The sequence below is a fragment of the Hypomesus nipponensis genome, chromosome 11 (genome assembly GCF_054491055.1).
Source record: "Hypomesus nipponensis isolate SF chromosome 11, ASM5449105v1, whole genome shotgun sequence".
In the NCBI taxonomy this organism is placed as follows: domain Eukaryota; kingdom Metazoa; phylum Chordata; class Actinopteri; order Osmeriformes; family Osmeridae; genus Hypomesus; species Hypomesus nipponensis.
The window spans coordinates 2,701,899-2,723,313 of NC_140371.1; the positions used below are offsets into that span (position 1 = coordinate 2,701,899).

General features: G+C 48.6%; 1 protein-coding gene across 1 annotated transcript in view; it reads right to left on the reverse strand.

Annotated features, from left to right (window-relative positions):
• Nucleotides 1-21,415, reverse strand: part of eys (EGF-like photoreceptor maintenance factor) — a 176,523-nt gene that overhangs the window by 52,040 nt on the left and 103,068 nt on the right. Inside the window, exons 34-39 of the mRNA XM_084667205.1 lie at nt 20,991-21,178; nt 19,909-20,000; nt 16,266-16,416; nt 14,875-14,987; nt 12,469-12,758; nt 4,730-4,951 (exon numbers count right to left, since the gene is read on the reverse strand). Of these exons, the coding sequence (XP_084523331.1) occupies nt 4,730-4,951; nt 12,469-12,758; nt 14,875-14,987; nt 16,266-16,416; nt 19,909-20,000; nt 20,991-21,178 (1,056 nt within the window). The remainder of the gene's footprint in view (nt 1-4,729; nt 4,952-12,468; nt 12,759-14,874; nt 14,988-16,265; nt 16,417-19,908; nt 20,001-20,990; nt 21,179-21,415) is intronic.

A 21,415-nucleotide genomic window follows, 5' to 3' on the forward strand; every position in this document is an offset into this window, starting at 1 on the left:
GCTTCCCTGATCTCAGTCGAGTGGGGACCCACAAATACGCCTGCGTTTCATCACTGCAGTGGAAGTACACCTGCTGAACCGAGTCTGGAGCTCTGTCTACCGGGAACACAAACTCCCAACTTTGAAATCTGCCCGTGTGCACGACAGGAAAACAAATCCTCCATTTAAACGATGAATGAGAAGACTGATAAAAAAGCATTCAGTTTCTCTGGTAAAGTTTGTTGTGTGGGCGGATTGTTGTGGGGAGGGGGCCCCCAGCCCCCCTCTCCAGTACAGGCCCTGGGTGCCCTCCAGCCCCCCTCTCCAGTACAGGGCCTGGGTATAGCCCCCCAGCCCCCCTCTCCAGTACAGGGCCTGGGTATAGCCCCCAGCCCCCCTCTCCAGTACAGGGCCTGGGTATAGCCCCCCAGCCCCCCTCTCCAGTACAGGGCCTGGGTATAGCCCCCCTCTCCAGTACAGGCCCTGGGTGCCCTCCAGCCCCCCTCTCCAGTACAGGGCCTGGGTATAGCCCCCAGCCCCCCTCTCCAGTACAGGGCCTGGGTATAGCCCCCAGCCCCCCTCTCCAGTACAGGGCCTGGGTATAGCCCCCCATCCCCCCTCTCCAGTACAGGGCCTGGGTATAGCCCCCAGCCCCCCTCTCCAGTACAGGGCCTGGGTGTAGCACCCCAGCCCCCCTCTCCAGTACAGGGCCTGGGTATAGCCCCCAGCCCCCCTCTCCAGTACAGGGCCTGGGTATAGCCCCCAGCCCCCCTCTCCAGTACAGGGCCTGGGTATAGCCCCCAGCCCCCCTCTCCAGTACAGGGCCTGGGTATAGCCCCCAGCCCCCCTCTCCAGTACAGGGCCTGGGTATAGCCCCCAGCCCCCCTCTCCAGTACAGGGCCTGGGTATAGCCCCCCAGCCCCCCTCTCCAGTACAGGGCCTGGGTATAGCCCCCAGCCCCCCTCTCCAGTACAGGGCCTGGGTATAGCTTTTCTTCAGAGAGCGGGCTGGGTGGTAACACGTTGTTCAGGCTCATATATTTCCAGACAATAATGACAACACAAATCAGAATGCCCTCCTAACACCACACCCACGGAATTGAAACCCACCTATCAAATCATCCAAACACTATAGACCAAACTCATTTGTGCATGCACAAGAAAAAAGTAGGCGTAGAAATAGGTGGTTGAAAGTGGTAATGAAAACTTGAAGATGATTTCCTGAAGACCATTGTGCAGCCTGTCGAGTGACCATGGTAGAGGTGCAGGGAAAAATGACAGTAAATGAAACCGTGGTTCGTCTGATTGCATTAGAATTGAAAATCTTGCCGCTTTCATGCTGCCTGCTCTCTCTAGCTAATGGAACACATCTAATCCAGTGGCTCAAACATATCAGACACAGGGCAAAGAGGCGGCAACCAGCAACTGTCACTTACGCAGGACACATCATTGACAAATGTGCAAATGCCACAAATCCAGCCCAGCAAACCCATCCCGTTCTACGGCAGATATTAAACTGCCCTACGACGATGTATAACACTCTCAAGACGTGTGAGGTGAGACATGGTGTGGCTGACGACCAGCACACAGAGTAGGCCATGATGGTGGCCACGCCTGGCTCAGGTTCAGGTGCAGGTAGGGCTGCTGGCTGTCTTTATGCTTGCATGGCAGAGACACGGCTCCCTGTCCCTGAAGGGGACTGCAGTGACACTTAACACAGGCGCTGACCGGAGCGTAGCTCCCCGCTCATACACTCTGAACTGCTCCCTTTGTACACGATGGACTGCAGACGTAGCCATGGTTCTGAGGTACAACAAGCCTACAGATTGCCGTGCTCATTTCAAATATAACAGTCACATCAGACGTGTTAGTCTGAGACAAACACGTCCCATCTGGCCCCGGATCCAGTAGATGTTTACAGGATCAACCGGAACAGCTCTACAGTTAATACACCCAAACAAAAAACAAAAATACAGAAACTAATGTTTTCCGTTACATTTTCACTCAGTTCAGCTTTGTTAAACACTTAACATTTCTTAACGCCATTCCTCATATTAAACACCAGCGCCCCGTCACTGAAAATGAACAATCAGTGCAGGCTGGGGTCTGCAGCGTTTTTAGTTAAGAAAAATACTTCTGAGATAAACTGCCAAAACCATGGTAACTCACAGCCAGCAGAAAGTATGGCACATTCAGTCTAGCGTGCTACAAAACACCCTTGTTTAAGGATCATGACCCCATCAGCCCGGCATTCAGAGTCTCCTTTGTAGGTTTCCATGGTGAGGATTAGGATTCATGTCTAAACAAAAGAAGCATCTGAAGCTAACTGGAGATCTCCCCTGACCAGTGGCTCCTTAATGTACCCTGCTAACTGGAGCTCCTTAATGTACCCTGCTAACTGGAGCTCCTTAATGTACCCTGCTAACTGGAGCTCCTTAATGTACCCTGCTAACTGGAGCTCCTTAATGTACCCTGCTAACTGGAGCTCCTTAATGTACCCTGTTAACTGGAGCTCCTTAATGTACCCTGCTAACTGGAGCTCCTTAATGTACCCTGCTAACTGGAGCTCCTTAATGTACCCTGCTAACTGGAGCTCCTTAATGTACCCTGCTAACTGGAGCTCCTTAATGTACCCTGCTAACTGGAGCTCCTTAATGTACCCTGCTAACTGGAGCTCCTTAATGTACCCTGCTAACTGGAGCTCCTTAATGTACCCTGCTAACTGGAGCTCCTTAATGTACCCTGCTAACTGGAGCTCCTTAATGTACCCTGCTAACTGGAGCTCCTTAATGTACCCTGCTAACTGGAGCTTCTTAATGTACCCTGCTAACTGGAGCTCCTTAATGTACCCTGCTAACTGGAGCTCCTTAATGTACCCTGCTAACTGGAGCTCCTTAATGTACCCTGATAACTGGAGCTCCTTAATGTACCCTGCTAACTGGAGCTCCTTAATGTACCCTGCTAACTGCCATCTAAGTAATTGCATTTTTTAACTATTTGTATTATTTTCATATTCATAATTCATAATGTGATAATAATAATAATAAATAAAAATACTGATGTTCATTTTCAATCAATTATGAGAAAATGTACAGGATGATTGGGCATAACTTTATTGTTGCAGTCAAAAGCAGTGGCCCTAAACAGTAGGATTATGTGATAAAGTAATGTGATTAAATAGTTTTCATTTGATCATGAACATATAGTAAAACATGGCCTCCAAGTTGTGGTCCATAGTTAGCATTTCAAAACTACAAGGTAGACACTTTTTGTGGTGGTAAATGCAGTGATTAATGAATTCCTCTACTACATACAGCAACGCCTCCACTACCATGACACACAGAGTCCAGTCCTAGTGTCAGAGTGTACTGTACTCACTGTAGAGAAGGGAGCCCTGGGTGTGTACTGTACTCTCTGTAGAGAAGGGAGGCCTGGGTGTGTACTCACTGTAGAGGAGGGAGCCCTGGGTGTGTACTGTACTCTCTGTAGAGAAGGGAGGCCTGGGTGTGTACTCACTGTAGAGGAGGGAGGCCTGGGTGTGTACTGTACTCACTGTAGAGACGGGAGCCCTGGGTGTGTACTGTACTCTCTGTAGAGGAGGGAGCCCTGGGTGTGTACTGTACTCTCTGTAGAGGAGGGAGCCCTGGGTGTGTACTCACTGTAGAGAAGGGAGCCCTGGGTGTGTACTGTACTCACTGTAGAGAAGGGAGCCCTGGGTGTGTACTCACTGTAGAGGAGGGAGCCCTGGGTGTGTACTCACTGTAGAGAAGGGAGGCCTGGGTGTGTAGTGTACTCACTGTAGAGGAGGGAGCCCTGGGTGTGTACTCACTGTAGAGAAGGGAGCCCTGGGTGTGTACTGTACTCACTGTAGAGAAGGGAGCCCTGGGTGTGTACTGTACTCACTGTAGAGGAGGGAGCCCTGGGTGTGTAGTGTACTCTCTGTAGAGAAGGGAGGCCTGGGTGTGTACTCACTGTAGAGGAGGGAGCCCTGGGTGTGTACTGTACTCTCTGTAGAGAAGGGAGCCCTGGGTGTGTACTCACTGTAGAGAAGGGAGGCCTGGGTGTGTAGTGTACTCACTGTAGAGGAGGGAGCCCTGGGTGTGTACTCACTGTAGAGAAGGGAGCCCTGGGTGTGTACTGTACTCACTGTAGAGGAGGGAGCCCTGGGTGTGTACTCACTGTAGAGAAGGGAGGCCTGGGTGTGTACTGTACTCACTGTAGAGGAGGGAGCCCTGGGTGTGTACTGTACTCTCTGTAGAGAAGGGAGGCCTGGGTGTGTACTCACTGTAGAGAAGGGAGCCCTGGGTGTGTACTGTACTCACTGTAGAGAAGGGAGCCCTGGGTGTGTACTGTACTCACTGTAGAGGAGGGAGCCCTGGGTGTGTAGTGTACTCACTGTAGAGAAGGGAGGCCTGGGTGTGTACTGTACTCACTGTAGAGAAGGGAGCCCTGGGTGTGTACTCACTGTAGAGAAGGGAGGCCTGGGTGTGTACTGTACTCACTGTAGAGAAGGGAGCCCTGGGTGTGTACTCACTGTAGAGAAGGGAGGCCTGGGTGTGTACTGTACTCACTGTAGAGAAGGGAGCCCTGGGTGTGTACTCACTGTAGAGGAGGGAGCCCTGGGTGTGTACTGTACTCACTGTAGAGAAGGGAGCCCTGGGTGTGTACTGTACTCACTGTAGAGAAGGGAGCCCTGGGTGTGTAGTGTACTCTCTGTAGAGAAGGGAGGCCTGGGTGTGTACTGTACTCACTGTAGAGGAGGGAGCCCTGGGTGGCTCCAGTCTTCACGGCCAGTGAGAGGGTCACGGCGGCCGTCTTTATGGAGGGTGCAGGATAAACGCTGGAGCCAGAGGAGCTGGCTTCCCCGGGGGCCGTGTGATGGCCGGGGGCCAGGGCCCGCTGGAGCAGAGACGAAAGGGGAGGCACCTCCAGATAAGACGACCCGTTGAAGAAGGGGAGAAAGATGGCGGCGTCTGAAAACAGGGAGGAGGAGTTCATCATTACTGTGAGTCTGGAGAGCACACGGTGCTCGTTCGTCTGCAGCCCTGGCTTAGTCTCCTGAGTGTGTGTGTGTGTGAGAGAGAGCAGGTGTGTGTGTGTGTGTGTGTGAGAGCAGGTGTGTGTGTGTGTGTGTGTTTGTGGCAGCATGTCCATGTCCCCCCGTCTGACAGAGTGTGAGGAGAAGGCTGCAGTCAGCAGGGCCCTGTCAGGTCCAGGAGCTGTCGTCTCATCTCCCTGAGGGGGGTGGGGCCTCACAGGTCACACTCCACCAGCCTGTAATGATCTGCTGGCCTTTACACAAAGGACAGCAGGCTCCAGGTGTACAGCACGACGGGACAGGAGACGAGATGAGAGGAGGACAAGAGAGGATAGCGCAGAAGTTTGAATGTCACCATCTTTACTGTGCACATTTTTTTTTTTTTTTTTTCTTGTTGGAGGTTTGTCTCCCGCCTCTGGCCTGCACTCTGCATAGCCCGACCATCTCTGGATCCCTCGTTAACTTGCTCCCCCCAATGTTTCTTCCATTTAATTTGTTGTTGTTGTTGTCATCTCAGGGATGACAAGGGCTATGAGATCGAATGTCACCTTGTTTAACAAAAAAAAAAAAAAAAAAACATACCAGGAAGCAGGAAGTAAAAAGCTGTACTTTGCCATGGCGACATGTCTTCATAACGAACAAGAAATAAATCATTCAAAGTCGTCATTTATCATGGGTAGCCCTTGTTCTGCTTCTCCTCGTGTACCAAACGGAGAGCTTTGGGAAGCACTACGCTCCCTTGTTTCTGTGTCATGTGTTTTCAGTCAAGGGCGTTATTAATCATAGCTGAAAAGACTGGGGAACAAACAGAACTTTTAACGTTGGCGCAGAATGTAAACTATGATAAACGACTACACAAACGGAACATAAATATACGTTTGTCCCAATATACCAATAAGGCAGAATGAAGACAACCACACTGTATTGGAAGTACAAATATATTTTCAAATTGCCATTTGAAATAGTTGTGGAAAAAAATAACACGTTGATTTTTTTTTTTTTTTTTTTTACCCTTCTTTTAATTTATATGCGAAATTTCTCACATTTCCCCCCCCCCCCAAAAAAAAAAAACATATGCCAAGGGCTATGTGATAGGTCGTAATGCAGCATAGCTAGCAGCTATCGGATTAAGTGTTTGGTTTTGTAGATAGAAGTGCTGACCACCCCCTTAAGACAACCACCGCCTGTTTAATGATGGGCTTTCCTGTGATGTCGTGACTGATAGCGAGCAGGTCGGATTCATTTCCTGCTCCAGTGCTCTGCCATGGCACGCCTCACTTTCCCCTGGGCCCGTCCATTTACTCCCCGGCTAATTCTCGTGATCACTTAGCTTTCAATTTAACGCTCACATACTCAACAGAGTTTCTTTGACAGGGTCCCGACCCACTGTGTCTTCCCTAAGAAGACCATTTATCAAACAATAATGGTTTACACAGGGCAGGCCGGGCATGGCTGAACACTGACTGGGCTGATCTGGTCTGCATCATGAGGGCTCACCGGGGACAGACGCCCAGACCGCTGAAGTCCACATGACTAACATCAAAAACATCAGCATACAACTGCAACTATAAAATGTTAATACAAATCTCAAATTTTCTTAGGCTTTCTCCATTTGAATACAATTCTGTGGAACACATTTACAGGCTAGTAATGCCGGCAGGCAGTTCAGACATGCAGACAGTTCAGACAGGCAGACAGTTCAGACAGGCAGACAGTTCTAACAGGCAGACAGTTCAGACAGGCAGACAGTTCAGACAGGCAGACAGTTCAGACAGTTCAGACAGGCAGACAGTTCTAACAGGCAGACAGTTCAGACATGCAGACAGTTCAGACAGTTCTAACAGGCAGACAGTTCAGACAGGCAGACAGTTCAGACATGCAGACAGTTCCTTCATTAGCTGCTACTGCAGAATGGACGGCTCTGATGAGCTTGTTCAGACATCCAGCCTTTCCTGTGATCCTACATCCATCTGTGTCATTCAGCATCATGACGTTGCAGCTTCATAATTAGATCAACAACCACGCTATTAAACGAGATTGAGATCAATAGCGTGCATCTAAGTGTGTGTGTGTGGATGTGTGTGTGTGTGTGTGAGAGGTGTTGTGTGTGGATGCGTGCTTATGTGTGTGTGTGTGTGTGAGGTGTTGTGGGCGTGACGGTGTGTGTGTGACGGTGTGTGTGTGTGTGACATTGTGTGTGTGTATGTGACAGTGTGTGTGTGTGAGGGGGTGTGTGTGAGGGGGATGTACCGCCCTCTGTCACAGAATCAAACATGTCCGATGCTACATAAACATATCATATAAAAAGTAAACAATTCTATTACACGAGCCAGTGGGTTGTGTGGCAATCTGCATAATTAGCAAGGAGCAGCAGGGCTGCCTGTTTAAGTCATCTTCCCTGTCCCGTGGTCGGGACTTAATAAGGGGCGAAGTGACAGAGAGCGTTGCTTTCATCCTGCAAACTTGCTGGGGTAACACACACACACACACTGTCAGTCAGCATAGAAACAGCTTGCGAAAGCCTTCTGCAGGCTAATGTGTGTGTGTGTGTGTGTGTGTGTGTGAGTCTGTGTTTGTGTGTGACCATGCACTTGCGTGTGCATTCGCCTACGATGTGCGTAAGCGAGTGAGGCGGGGGAGTGTGGGTGACTGTGTGCACGTGTGTGTGACCCAGCCAGGGCGTGGAAGTGTGGGTGACTGTGTGCACGTGTGTGTGACCCAGCCAGGGCGTGGAAGTGTGTGTGTGTGTGTGTGAGGCTGGGAGACTGGCAAAGCACGTTATTGAGTGAGTGGAGGCAGGAGATTGCACTGTGTGAATACTGCAAGACTGGGTGGCCTCTGTCCAGTGCCTCTCCCTCTTACTCAGCAGAAAGAGGAGCAGAGCGCAGGGCTGGTGTTTAGGGACTGTTTTACGAGTGTGATGAAGCGTGGGATAAGCACCGACTCAGTTTATGTCCTGGGGATGGAGGGGATGGTGGAGGAGTGGAGGGACCGTAAAAGCAGAGAGAATGGAATGCTTAGTCACTCATTTGTCCTGGACGGTGACGGCTAGCAGAAGGGAAGATGGCGGGTGATTGATGCCTGGGTGGTGGTACTCTTGATGACGGAATTTCACACTATAGGAGGAGACATTCTCGATGTAAAATGTCTGGGAGGGAGATGTTATGATGCATCAGGTTAGATGTCCACGTTGATCCATGAAAAAGTCTATGACCGTGGTAAATTGGCCTTTGTATCTGGGAGATCCATTTGGAAGCTATAACTCTGTGTTTGAGTTGTATTAAAGACAGTGTTATTGTCTTCCATGGAGGACAGGACTGAATCACCACAGGAGAGTCCATGGAGGACAGGACTGAATCACCACAGGAGAGTCCATGGAGGACAGGACTGAATCACCACAGGAGAGTCCATGGAGGACAGGACTGAATCACCACAGGAGAGTCCATGGAGGACAGGACTGAATCACCACAGGAGAGTCCATGGAGGACAGGACTGAATCACCACAGGAGGCTCCATGCGTGTCCAAGTTCCCCCCTCCTAGTACCTCATGCTTCGGGTAATAACAGCAGCCTGCCATACCGCCAGTGACCACACGTCTTGTAACATGTGTTCCCCCAATCTTGGGCATTCATTCGTGTGTGTGTGCATGTCTATGTGTGTGTGTGTGTGTGTGTGTATGTGGGTGGTGTGTGTGTTTGTGTGTGTGTGCATATGTGCGTGTCTATGTGTGTGTGTGTGTGTATGTGGGTGGTGTGTGTGTGTGTGTGCATATGTGCGTGTCTATGTGTGTGTGTGTGTGTGTGTGTGTGTGTGCGCGTTGCAGGATTAGGATCGGGGAGGCTGGTGATGAGGGGGGATTATTTATCTTCAGAGGCCCTTTCCCTTGGCTCAGAGCCATTCCTTAACATCTCATCGTCTGGTGATTACATGAACGCTCCCATGGGGCCGAGCGGGAGGGAGAGCGGCCCTTGGAAACAAGGCCCCTGTTGCTCAGCCTCCACGCCTGCAGAGACAAATCACATTTCCCCAGATGACTTCATCATCTGCTAACGAGCACTTGGAGAGCGCGCGGTGGCGGCGGAGGGCTCCAGGAGCGGCGCTCAGCCTCTCGCATTCAGCCACTTAGTTACCTAGGTCATCGTCACAGCGACGGGACTCGGTGGGCCGCGGGGCGCCACGGTGAAGCGTGCGTCCTGGGAGGTCGGGGGGAAGGCTGAGCGACGGCGTCGTGAGACGGCGTTTAGCAGCTGAGCCTCTCGTCCCGCAACTATTGCTGCGCGCACAACTCTTGATATCACACCATGCAGCCTAGAGGATAATTATTTTTAATTGTCCCGAAATATAATCACACTCATTATCAAATTATATCATTACACACCTTGTAGAAGCCATCAATTTCCATCTTTTTTTTCAATTGAGCTGAAGAAACGGCAAACAGGTGAGGAGTCGTGGTGCTAGCTGGGTTGTGGTGCTAGCTGGGTTGTGGTGCTAGCTGGCAGGCGGCTGGCTCCTGGCTGGGAGACACCTCAGTAGACCAAGTTCCTCCTCTAATTGGGGCGGCTCTGGAGAGCTGATGTGGGAGGAGATACGGGGCTTGCCATCACTCTGACTGATAATCCCCAGCACTGCTCGCTGTACTGATAAGCCCCGGACCCACACCGCTGAGTCGACCGACACTCCTTATTGATCTCTGCAGCAGTATCGCTGGGTGTGGGATCAAAAAGCTGACATTTGGATTCCTCATTTATGATGATTGGCCTTTGGCATCAAACACCCATTCATTAAAGATGAAATGTAATATTACGGTTAGAGGATCTGGATTAGAGCTTGAAAATAATTGCTAATTTATGAGCACCATGCTGGTAGGACAATGTATAAACTGTAAATACGATTGTTCAAAGGACTTTGAAAGAACACTAAACAAGGTTAAAAAAAAACACCAAAAACAATCAAAACTCTGTTTTCTCTGCATTTGGTTTCCCAGGGAAACGTTGGGAGACTTCACTAACAGAGCTGGTCGAGCAACAGAAAGGTCTGATCTCACATCAATACAGATGAATGCACTTATGGCTCAGCAAATTACCTTTGCACCAATGTATCGGCTTATTGACATTGCTTAAATGTGTTTCGTCAGCAAGGGAGGGGAGGCAGTGGAAAGGCTGTTATGGCCATGGGAGGACACTTCAATATGAATATCATGAATATGAAATACAGTTCTTCTACAGGTATTAGTGTTTCTCTCTAAGGTACGAGGGGATAAAGTACACAGGCTGGATGTTACACTCCTCTGGGCCCTGCTCCTCCCAGTCTACCACAACATCTCTGCTGTTTGACCAACTGGAATGGTGCAGAAGCTACTAAGGCGTATTTGATTTGACTCCCAGTCGGCGCCTACAGAGCTGATGGAAGGGGCTGAGGTGGGGGGCACGTGGTGACTTGAGTCACGGGCCTCAGAAAGTCCCGGTCATGTTCTTGCCCTCCTGAGACCAGGAGGGGATCATGGCTGGACAAGGTCACACTTCTCTGCCTCTCCACCATCATCCTCTTATGGATCCTTTTTATGGTCCGCCACTCCAGCTCAGCGCCTTTCCACATCTGCCTCCTGAGGACGTCTGTGTCATCTCCGGATCCATGCGCTCTGCCATCGGTGTCGGGGAGTCCTGAGGTTGTGTGATGGACCGTGGGTAGTGTCTAGTACAGGTGTCACTAAATGGCGGACCGCGGTCCGAGTTCGGACCCAGGCCACTTCCTATCCGGACCCGGACCTTTAGCCGATATATTATTAGCCAATGGAGTTAATTCATTTTGAAGGAATGTTTCCATTGTAACCGGCACATTTTTTATAGCCTTTACGCTATTTATTATATCTATGGTTTTCCTACTAGATTTGGTTTCTATCTTCTGTGTCCAATCCCTAGATCTAATCAGGAGCTGTAATAGCAATCACCATGACAACTCACTCACTCAACGTTGGCCGCAACCTCTGTGGGTCATGCAGGTTGTGTGTGTCATTCGCAACAACGCAGGCTAATCGATTTGCTGACGGTAGCTAGCCTACCTGCTCTTCCTTAGCAAAGATAATGGCTTGACAAAACCCAGCGAAAAGTTGATTCCGAAAAATCGCAAATTTCAGACAGAATGGACTGACAAGAACGTATATGTGTTGCCGGTAGGGAGCACAAAACCGATGTGTTTAATCTGCAATCTGTTTAATCTGAGACTGTTGCCCTTGTCAAAAGCATAGCATAGACACTGAACAAAAGTACCCCCAGAACTCTGGTCTATGGGAGAAAGATGCCCAGGGGCACGGTTTCTAATTGAGTACCCCTGGTCTAGTACCTTCAGTACCATATCCCCTCCAGCTACTAAGGCAGTGGTCCTGAACCCTGTCCTCAGGGACCCCCTGTCCTGCATGTTTCGGATGTTTCCCTGCTCCAACACACCAAATTCCTGGTAAGGAACATGCATTTGAATCAGGTGTGTTGGAGCAGGGAAACATCTAAAACATGCAGGACAGGGGTCCCTGAGGACAGGGTTAAAAACCACTCTACTAAGGCAACGTGTTTTCTGCCCTGACGACCATTGTAGGTACAAAATGGTGCACTGGTCTGTGGACTCTGTCATTGCGCGGCACATGGTTTGTGTCCTCGCCTGCTTTTATGTGCATGATGGCGCTTGAGTTCAGCCATTGAATGATAGGAAGGCACTGTGTCTGCATTTATATGGAATACGGACATTTCAGTCTTTCAAGACATTCCAGTCTTTCAAGCTCCGTTAAAGAAAAAAAACTGGTATCGTTGAGAGCGTTAGATGTTGTCGAAGATGTTGCTAGACTTCCAAGGTCGTTCCCTTTTTTGCCAACGTTGTGGATGACATAGTTATTGTTCAACTGTTAGTGTTCAAGTTATATCCAAACAGCTTCTAGGACATTCATCCTGAGCAGTACAAATTTACTAGTCAGTTTGTGATTTACAGTGCGTATTAAAACCAGGGTAAGTCATTTTGTTGAGAAGCACTTTTTTGCTCGAATACACTTCACATCCTGATAGCAACAAATAAATCGATGTTTGACAGTCAAATTAAATCAATCCGATATTGTCACATGACTGTTGTAAACACGGCCAATCATTGAGGTAGGACCGGCACTAATGAATAGACGGCATTCGGACCGAATGCAATGATTGGACGGGCTACTTTTCTGCCTGCCTACCTACCTACCTCATGTCAGGCAGCGCGTTCATGTGTTTTGGAGGAGTGGCTTTGAAGGAGGGGTGGGCTATTTTGGTTTGAATCCTTTCAAACTCGAGCTAAAATTGCTAGGTGTGCAAGACTTACTTGCCCTGGCTTTAATATCCAGATTTATATTTAGCTTCATATTACCATTCAGATTCATACGCAGACCCCGAAGCCTCAAAACTCATTCTCAGCTTCCGTCTCCGAATCCAGACCTACCTTTCTCACAGAGGCGTCCTGTGAAGTGGAGTGGGCAGTCACAGCGGACAGACAGCTGACCCCCTGCGGGCTCCAGACACGTCCCTCCGTTCAGGCAGAGGATGCCGTGGCAGCCAGGGGGCCGCTGCGTGGGCTCCGGCACTGGCCAGACAGTCTGGTTCAGTGTGCCTGGGGGGCTGGTGGGCTGGAGGGGCTGGAGGGGGCGTGGAGCAGGGTGATGGACAGGCTGGGTACTTAACTCCACGGGACGCCGCGTTGAGGTGTCAGTGGTATTTGTAGGAAAGCCAGACCTAAAAAGACATTGAAGCCAGACACAGGCGAAGAGAAAGAGCCGTTGTTAAAAGGTTTCACCATTCATGGAGCAGTTGATAATGCCAGGTGACAAGTGGGTTCTTAGACCACTTTCTTAAGAAAAATAACATTATTACTCACTGAATTACAGATTCAATTCATAAAGAGCATTTTGGAAAAACTCCACGACAGATATGCAAAGCTGAATGAAGCAACCAAGACCAGAATGTTTGGCGTGTCTGTTTTCCAGCACAGAACAATCGTAAGATTCATGGTTTAACTTCACTAATCCTCGAGGTGCTGAAATCAATCAGTTAGCGTATCTCCCCTGTGTTTGTAAAGCTCTGGCAGGGATCCATACGTACCTGGGGGGGTCTTTAACACCCTGCTCACAGCAACACATATCATTATCTAGCAGCCTGGAGAAGAAACGCATCCCTTTCACAACCACAACTAAAGCATATAGCTTCATGTATATTTAAATATGTATCTTGTGTAAGCTGTAGCTGTACAATGTGCATATTTAAATATAGTCAATTATAGCTTTAGCGTCATTGTAACATATGTGCCTATTTACTTGACATTTCTTGGCTGTTCATTTATATTCATATTGAGACGGTTGAAAAGTGTTCTAGCCGACTAATTGAATATATGTGTTAATGAGTAAACACGTAGATGACTGGCCATTCAGGAACTTTTGTTAAAACTAAAAAGCGTGTCCAGAGCTCCTATCCACATGCACGGAGCAGACGTGAACAGAAACACTAAACACTAGAAACACTACACCAAAATATAAACACTAGAAACACTACACCAAAATATAAAACTAGAAACATTGAACCAAATATGAACACTAAACACTAGAAATACTAAACAGAAATAAAAACACTAAAGACTAGAAAATCTAAAACGTTAGAAACAGAAATAAAAGCATTGAACTGAAATAAAAACACTTAACACCTAAACCCTGAATATAAATAAAAACACTAAACCAAAACAGAAACACAAATGATAGAATCACTAAACACAAAACGATTACTAAATAAACATAGAAACAGCTAAATGTTTACTGTGCAGATGTTTGGTAGGCTTAGGATTCCGTTGCACGAGGAGTCCTTCCTGGGATGAATTGACCTCCTATTTCATGTTCTCTGAGTTTAGTGTTTAGAGGCTATTTGCATTGTCTACCATGTAGCTTTCCAATCACTTTCATCCTTGGAAAGAGTGCATTGCTTTGGGTCAGGGCATGGGAGATCTTTCTCAATATTGACAGCTTGGTTTCATATTCAGAACCTGACTGAATAGGAATTATTCAACATGCAGGAAGATCTTAATGTTGAGAATTTTCGAAACCCGGTTGTTTGTGTTTCTCCAGTCCATCCAGGTCACGACGAACCTCTAATCCCTGTGTGGACCTGTATCTGCGCCTAACCACAGCCTTCTGGCCCAGATACAGCTCTCTGAATACCAGGTGTGACATCACCATGTGTCCATCCAGGGGATGATGGGTGCTGCTGAGGTGTTTTCATGTTGTTGACAACTTCATGAATGTGGTGACTTCCATAGTTGGGGGGCTCGGCTACGCAGCATCAATGGCTTGGATGTGACCTGCTAAATGGAGGTTAGTTTACCCTTGAATATGTCCCATGTGATTCTCCAACGGCATTCATTATGACTGGCTTGATTTGATCAGTCAGTTCAAATAAATTGGTTTAATTTGGCAGATTCCACTTTCTGACTGTGCCCTGCATGAGAAGTAGCGGGGGGTGTTGGCATGGAACTCCACCTACAACTCAAACAGCCTCCACGGTCTGCTGCATGTCGCTCTAACGAGACGACTTGTGCAGACAAAGTTGGGTCCAAACCTGTTACAGTAATTGACATAAACATCAGAGATTTGGAGATATTATACCCATGGCACTTGTGTGTGTGTGTGTGTGTGTGTGTGTGTGTGTGTGTGTGTGTGTGTGTGAGATAGAGATAATGTGGACTTGTGTGTGTGTGTGGTGTGACTGTGTGCCAAGGGAACAGAAAGTTCTTCCAAACTAAAGGTTTGTCTGCAAAGAGAAGGAATATTATTAAGACTATGGCTCTTTGAAAATCTAATTATTTTACCTGCAGTTTTCTACGTTGCTCCCGGCAATGGCATTGGATGTGTAGAATCCCTTCAGTTTATTAATTTCAATGATTTCAATGCAGCCAGTGTAGTTGTGAAAAGGCTCTGCTCCCTGAAGGGACAAAATAAATAAATAAATATTATTGTCCAGACTGTTGCTTTGAAATACGTAGCAAAACACTGCAGGTTTAACACACAGTATCAACTTTAACACACAGTACTGCACGCTGGCAGAATGCATGTTTCCAGGGAAACACCTGACCCTCAGGTATGTTTTCTGTGATGTCAAAAAAAGGACAGTTCAAAGAGGTTTCTCAACTTGGCCCCAAGTGGTAGACAAGAGGACGCTAACCTAGGCATCTGTCAAGAGGACGCTAACCCTAGGCATCTGTCAAGAGGACGCTAACCCTAACCTAGGCATCTGTTCGGCTTCTTTGTTTTTTATTACGTTCTTGACAAAGCTTTTGAGACCAAAATTACTCAACTACAATGACAATGTATAATCACAAGAAACGTTTTAACATTATATTATATTGCCTGGTAATAGAGTAAGCAATATTACCCAAGTTGTGTCTCATACTACTTAGTACCACAGTGTGTTACATACTTAGTACTACAGTGTGTTACATTACCTGGTACTACAGTATGTTGTATTACCTGCTAATACGGAAGGTAATATCCACTAGTGGTATGTTATATTAGCCAATAATACAGAATTTTATATTACATGACAGTATGTCAAATTACTTGGTTATATGATATGTAATATTACCTAAATGGTATGTTATCAGTATACAGTATTGTATACAGTATATTACATTACCTGGTGAAACAGTAGGTAACATTACCTGGTAATAATATCACCTGGAAATGTAGTATGTAATATTACCTCATTATGCAGTATGTAATATCACCTGGTGATAATATCACCTGGTAATGCAGTATGTAAAGCTACCTGGTAATAATACCACCTGGTAATGTAGTACGTAATATAACCTAGTAATGCAGTATGTCATAACACCCCATTATGCAGTATGTAATATCACCTGGTAATGCAGTATGTAATATCACCTGGTAATGCAGTATGTAATATCACCTGGTAATGCAGTATGTAATATCACCTGGTAATGCAGTATGTAATATCACCTGGTAATGCAGTATGTAATATCACCTGGTAATGCAGTATGTAATATCACCTGGTAATGCAGTATGTAATATCACCTGGTAATGCAGTATGTAATATCACCTGGTAATGCAGTATGTAATATCACCTGGTAATGCAGTATGTAATATCACCTGGTAATGCAGTATGTAATATCACCTGGTAATGCAGTATATGATATTCCCTGGTACTACAGTATGTAATGCCCTCCACAGTGTGTGATCTCACCTGGTAGGGCTGGTATGTGTGAGGCAGGCCCCCTATGAAGAGATGACTGGTCCTCTGAAGGGCGAGTCCAGACCAGTAGTTACTCGGCCTGCTTCGGACCCCCTGGTACCCAGACACCGTGACTTCTGCTTCACATGGAGCCAGGTCTTGTCTGTCAGCATCAAACCTCACATTTAGTCCACCTCAACACACAGTGCTAGTTTGTCTGTCATATACAGAGGTTATATTATAACCTATTTGGTAGAGGATGCCTTTAAATCAGCCCGTGGAAGTGCTGTTCAGCTGCAATCACCTCTGCATGATTTAGCCAAACAATTTGTTTAGCATTAATGTTTGCATTTTTTTCAGATTTAATCTGTTTATTTAATAGTTGTAAATCTACTGAATTAATTATGTTATTTAAAAAATATTGCCAATGTTAAGCATACAGAACAGTTTATTTTAATAAGATATTTCAACATAGCCTGAGGAGAACACAATTACTATACAAGCAAAGGCTCTCCTAATGTGCACACTTTAATATCCTCCCACCATAACATTAGCTTCCAGTGAGGGCCCAGGTTCATACACTGAATTTGTTTACATTGACTTTGCATCCGCAACAAACCCCCTCTAGCCTTTACATACAGTATTTACGGTGACGTTATCTGGTTCCCTGCAAGATAATTACGTTGAGACGAATGCACTCTTGTTCAGTAAAAGACTAGGGAAGCTGCTGTTCTGTAGCTGCCCACCAACACTGTCACACCAGAATGAACTCTGCCCCACCACTTAGCATCACCAGTTGAGACTGAAACCCTGAAGTCAGACCCCTCTAATCGCCACACAGCTAACTAGTCCCCCCTCGTCAAACAGCTGAAGGCCACTTCAGGACTTCCCTGCTGTTCGGAAGCATTTGCATCCCACCGTTCAGAGTTCTATGGATTTTTTAATGGTTTCTGGCTACTGACTGTTGGAGGAAAATGAGGGGAATAAAGCAAAGCTCCATCTCAGTGTTGGCTAACCACAGTGCCAGTCCAGATGGACATGATAGACCGCGCAGGGGAAATTAGACTTCACGCTGGAGGAACGACGTACACCAGTATTCAATTAGGTCTGGTCTCTTCCTCTGATATGTAGGTGAGTATTTACAGTAACCTGGACAACACTGCTATGTGATAATAGTAAAGCAGTCAAAAGAAACGGACCAAAATATCCATGAACTAGATAGTGGTGAGCGTGGCTCTCCGGGGGTATTGTGAGCTTGGGAAGTAATGTCTTGCAAATCCAGCTCATATTCTCTTCATGCAGATTCATCCCTCTTCAAACACACTCGTACAATTGGCCATTAAAGGCAGTGCGGTAATAATAAGATTATTCTAATTCTCCTCGTAAAGCGTTGTGGGCTAAATAAATGCCCAGACGACAGCTCAGAGCCAAATCAGACATACTGTGCATTCACACTGCTCTCCTGCACACTATATATTCTTTCTTTCTCTTTCTTTTTTTCGACACCTTGTGTGTCTTGCTCTGAATGCGTCTGCCTCTGGGGCCTCTCCAAAGCTAATTCCCGCCTTCCGAACAACAGGGGACAGAAGATAATTACCCAAGTGCAGATTCTGGGCTAACTACGTCCAGCTGGAGGGCTGTCTGTCCACAGATGTGGAGCCCCCCCCTTCACCCCCCCCCCCCCTCCCCGGGTGTCCGCACAGAAGTGAAGAAGGAGCGCGGACGCGAAGGAGGGTGTCTGGGAAGCAATCTAGCCTGATTTGCTAAGCCTGTAATTTGCAGGCGGTGGTGTTCCACGTGGGGCAGTGACCTCCAGCTCCCTAAGCCCTTCCTCTGGAGGAGAAGCGGTTAATTCAGGATCGCTCTGCCAGAGAGGCCTGGCACACAGCCAGAGGGCAGAGCGCCGCGCCGAGACCTTGAACGGACAGCCCTGCCTGATTTCTATTAAACATACAGAAAATTGTCTTTGACGGGGAGATATATTAAAACACTATAACGAGGCGGGCAGTGATGTGAGGGGAGTGCCACCCCCCAGGCAGAGCAGGGGCAGCGTCGGCAGAGACGGAGCGACCGGGGCCATCACACTATTACAAAGAATTTGTTTTGGTGGAGCTGAAACCGGTCCCTCTCTCTCTCCCTACCCCGCTCCCTCTCTCTCTCCCTACCCCGCTCCCTCTCTCTCTCCCTACCCCGCTCCCTCTCTCTCTCCCTACCCCGCTCCCTCTCTCTCTCCCTACCCCGCTCCCTCTCTCTCTCCCTACCCCGCTCCCTCTCTCTCTCCCTACCTCGCTCCCTCTCTCTCTCCCTACCCCGCTCCCTCTCTCTCTCCCTACCCCGCTCCCTCTCTCTCTCCCTACCCCGCTCCCTCTCTCTCTCCCTACCCCGCTCCCTCTCTCTCTCCCTACCCCGCTCCCTCTCTCTCTCCCTACCCCGCTCCCTCTCTCTCTCCCTACCCCGCTCCCTCTCTCTCTCCCTACCCCGCTCCCTCTCTCTCTCCCTACCCCGCTCCCTCTCTCTCTCCCTACCCCGCTCCCTCTCTCCCTACCCCGCTCCCTCTCTCTCTCCCTACCCCGCTCCCTCTCTCCCTACCCCGCTCCCCTCTCCCTCTCTCCCCCCTACCCCGCTCCCCTCTCCCTCTCTCCCCCCCCTTCTGTTTCTGCCAGGTCTTTTAGGGGCTGGCACTGGGGCATGATGATTGATTTGTGCTGCTGTAGCATTTTCAGTGATGCTAGTTTTTATTCTGTTGAAGAACAGATATGACAGATTAATACACTTTAGATGAATAATTGGCTCTGGATCAAGCCATTTCTGCCTTGGAGCAGGATGGCTTTAAAGGCTGGCTGCTTTAATATGTTGCTTGGTGCAGTTATCCCCTTTCCATCATAGAAACCAGCTCCCATCATTCGTTTTGGGGAGAATATGTTTTGACATCTAGACAGCGGATGTGCCGATCAGCATGCCCAACATGGGGAGTCAGGGTGTACGATCAGGGCCTGGGGGAGTCAGGGTGTACGACCAGGGCCTGGGGAGTCAGGGTGTACGACCAGGGCCTGGGGAGTCAGGGTGTACGACCAGGGCCTGGGGAGTCAGGGTGTACGACCAGGGCCTGGGGGAGTCAGGGTGTACGATCAGGGCCTGGGGAGTCAGGGTGTACGACCAGGGCCTGGGGAGTCAGGGTGTACGACCAGGGCCTGGGCAGTCAGGGTGTACGAGCAGGGCCTGGGGAGTCAGAGTGTACGATCAGGGCCTGGGGGAGTCAGAGTGTACGATCAGGGCCTGGGGAGTCAGGGTGTACGATCAGGGCCTGGGGGAGTCAGGGTGTACGAGCAGGGCCTGGGGGAGTCAGAGTGTACGATCAGGGCCTGGGGAGTCAGGGTGTACGATCAGGGCCTGGGGGAGTCAGGGTGTACGAGCAGGGCCTGGGGGAGTCAGGGTGTACGAGCAGGGCCTGGGGAGTCAGAGTGTACGATCCGGGCCTAAGGGGGGGGAAGGGTGTACGACCAGGGCCTGGGGAGTCAGAGTGTACGACCAGGGCCTGGGGGAGTCAGAGTGTACGATCAGGGCCTGGGGAGTCAGGGTGTACGAGCAGGGCCTGGGGAGTCAGAGTGTACGATCCGGGCCTGGGTTAGCAGGACAGGACGGAGAGTCGTCTTACCTCACGTAAACAACGTGGGCTCGCCCGTCGTCCACGCGGATGGAGGTGTTGACGCGGCGGACCCCTTCCTCCGGGCTGCAGGCGAAGGCGTACTGAAACGTGGTTAGGGGGGGAGAGATGTGACTGAGGCGGGGGACAGGAGGGCCAGAGGCTCGGTGTGGCCACGCCTCTCCAGGGACACACAGGTCAAAGGCATTCTGGGTTATTTTTTAGATGTTCCGGACTGTTCCGTTCCATTGTGGACTATGCACTTGTGGAAGAAATTTAGATTTCCTTTGTGCTTACATTATTCACTAATCAAGAGAACTAGTCCTTGGATACTAGTTAGTATGTTCTCATGTAAGCTTGCTATTAATAAGAGTAGATTGTGTCTATGTGTCAGGGTTAATAGATGTTTGAGATCAGGAGAAAGTACTGGCTAAATGTTCCTTGTCATGACTACAAGGAGAGCTCCAACTATGAACTCTGTAGTTTGAGTGGTCATGTGTTGGGAGCTGTTAATCTCTTTCTCTGAGACTGTTGTAACGTCATTACTGCCTGACTGTCACTATCTATGTTTACATTCTTGTGCCCTATAAAAGATCTTCAGATTGATAAATACTTCCAGAACTCAACTGAACTTAGTCACTCTGTTTATGAAGAGACGGACAAACACTTTCTTCATCACACTCAAAGTAGCATGAGGAGTTTATACAGGAATGATAAACAGAAGCTGACCCAAGAACTGAATCATTGTTATGTAGTATTAAAAGGCACAGCAATATCTGCATTGTATCTTGACAGAGGCAGCTGTAATGTATATGTATGCATATTAACAGATGTATCTGTACTGCATATTGTTGTATATTGGCAGATGTATCTGCACTGTGTATTACTGTATAATGACAGAAGTATATGTACTGTGTATTACTGTATACTGACAGAGGTGTCTGTAGGCTAAAGTGTAAGTATCTATACTGTATATAACAGAGGTTATAGGTTATAGAGCTGAACTGTATATGACTGTATATCCTGTATTAAGAACACAAATAGCTACTCTCTAATCCAGTTCCAGAGCGTTGGTGATCAGGGTGACCTCTGACCTGCAGCATCCCGTCCAGAAGGAAGATCTTCATGAAGAAGAGGTCTCTGCTCGAGCCCTGGTCCACATAGAGGAGGGTTCCCTGTCTACGGCTGGTGTGGAACCTCACCACCAGGCTGTTCTCAGCGCCCACCTGCAGGCCCTCAAACGCCAGGTAGGAGCTGCCTGTGTACTGGAGCAGGCCCGACCCTGGGGGAGGACAGGGTCTGGGTCAGTGTTAGGGTGGGGGAGGAGAGGGTCTGGGGTCAGTGTTAGGGTGGGGGAGGAGAGGGTCTGGGGTCAGTGTTAGGGTGGGGGAGGAGAGGGTCTGGGGTCAGTGTTAGGGTGGGGGAGGAGAGGGTCTGGGGTCAGTGTTAGGGTGGGGGAGGAGAGGGTCTGGGGTCAGTGTTAGGGTGTGGGAGGAGAGGGTCTGGGGTCAGTGTTAGG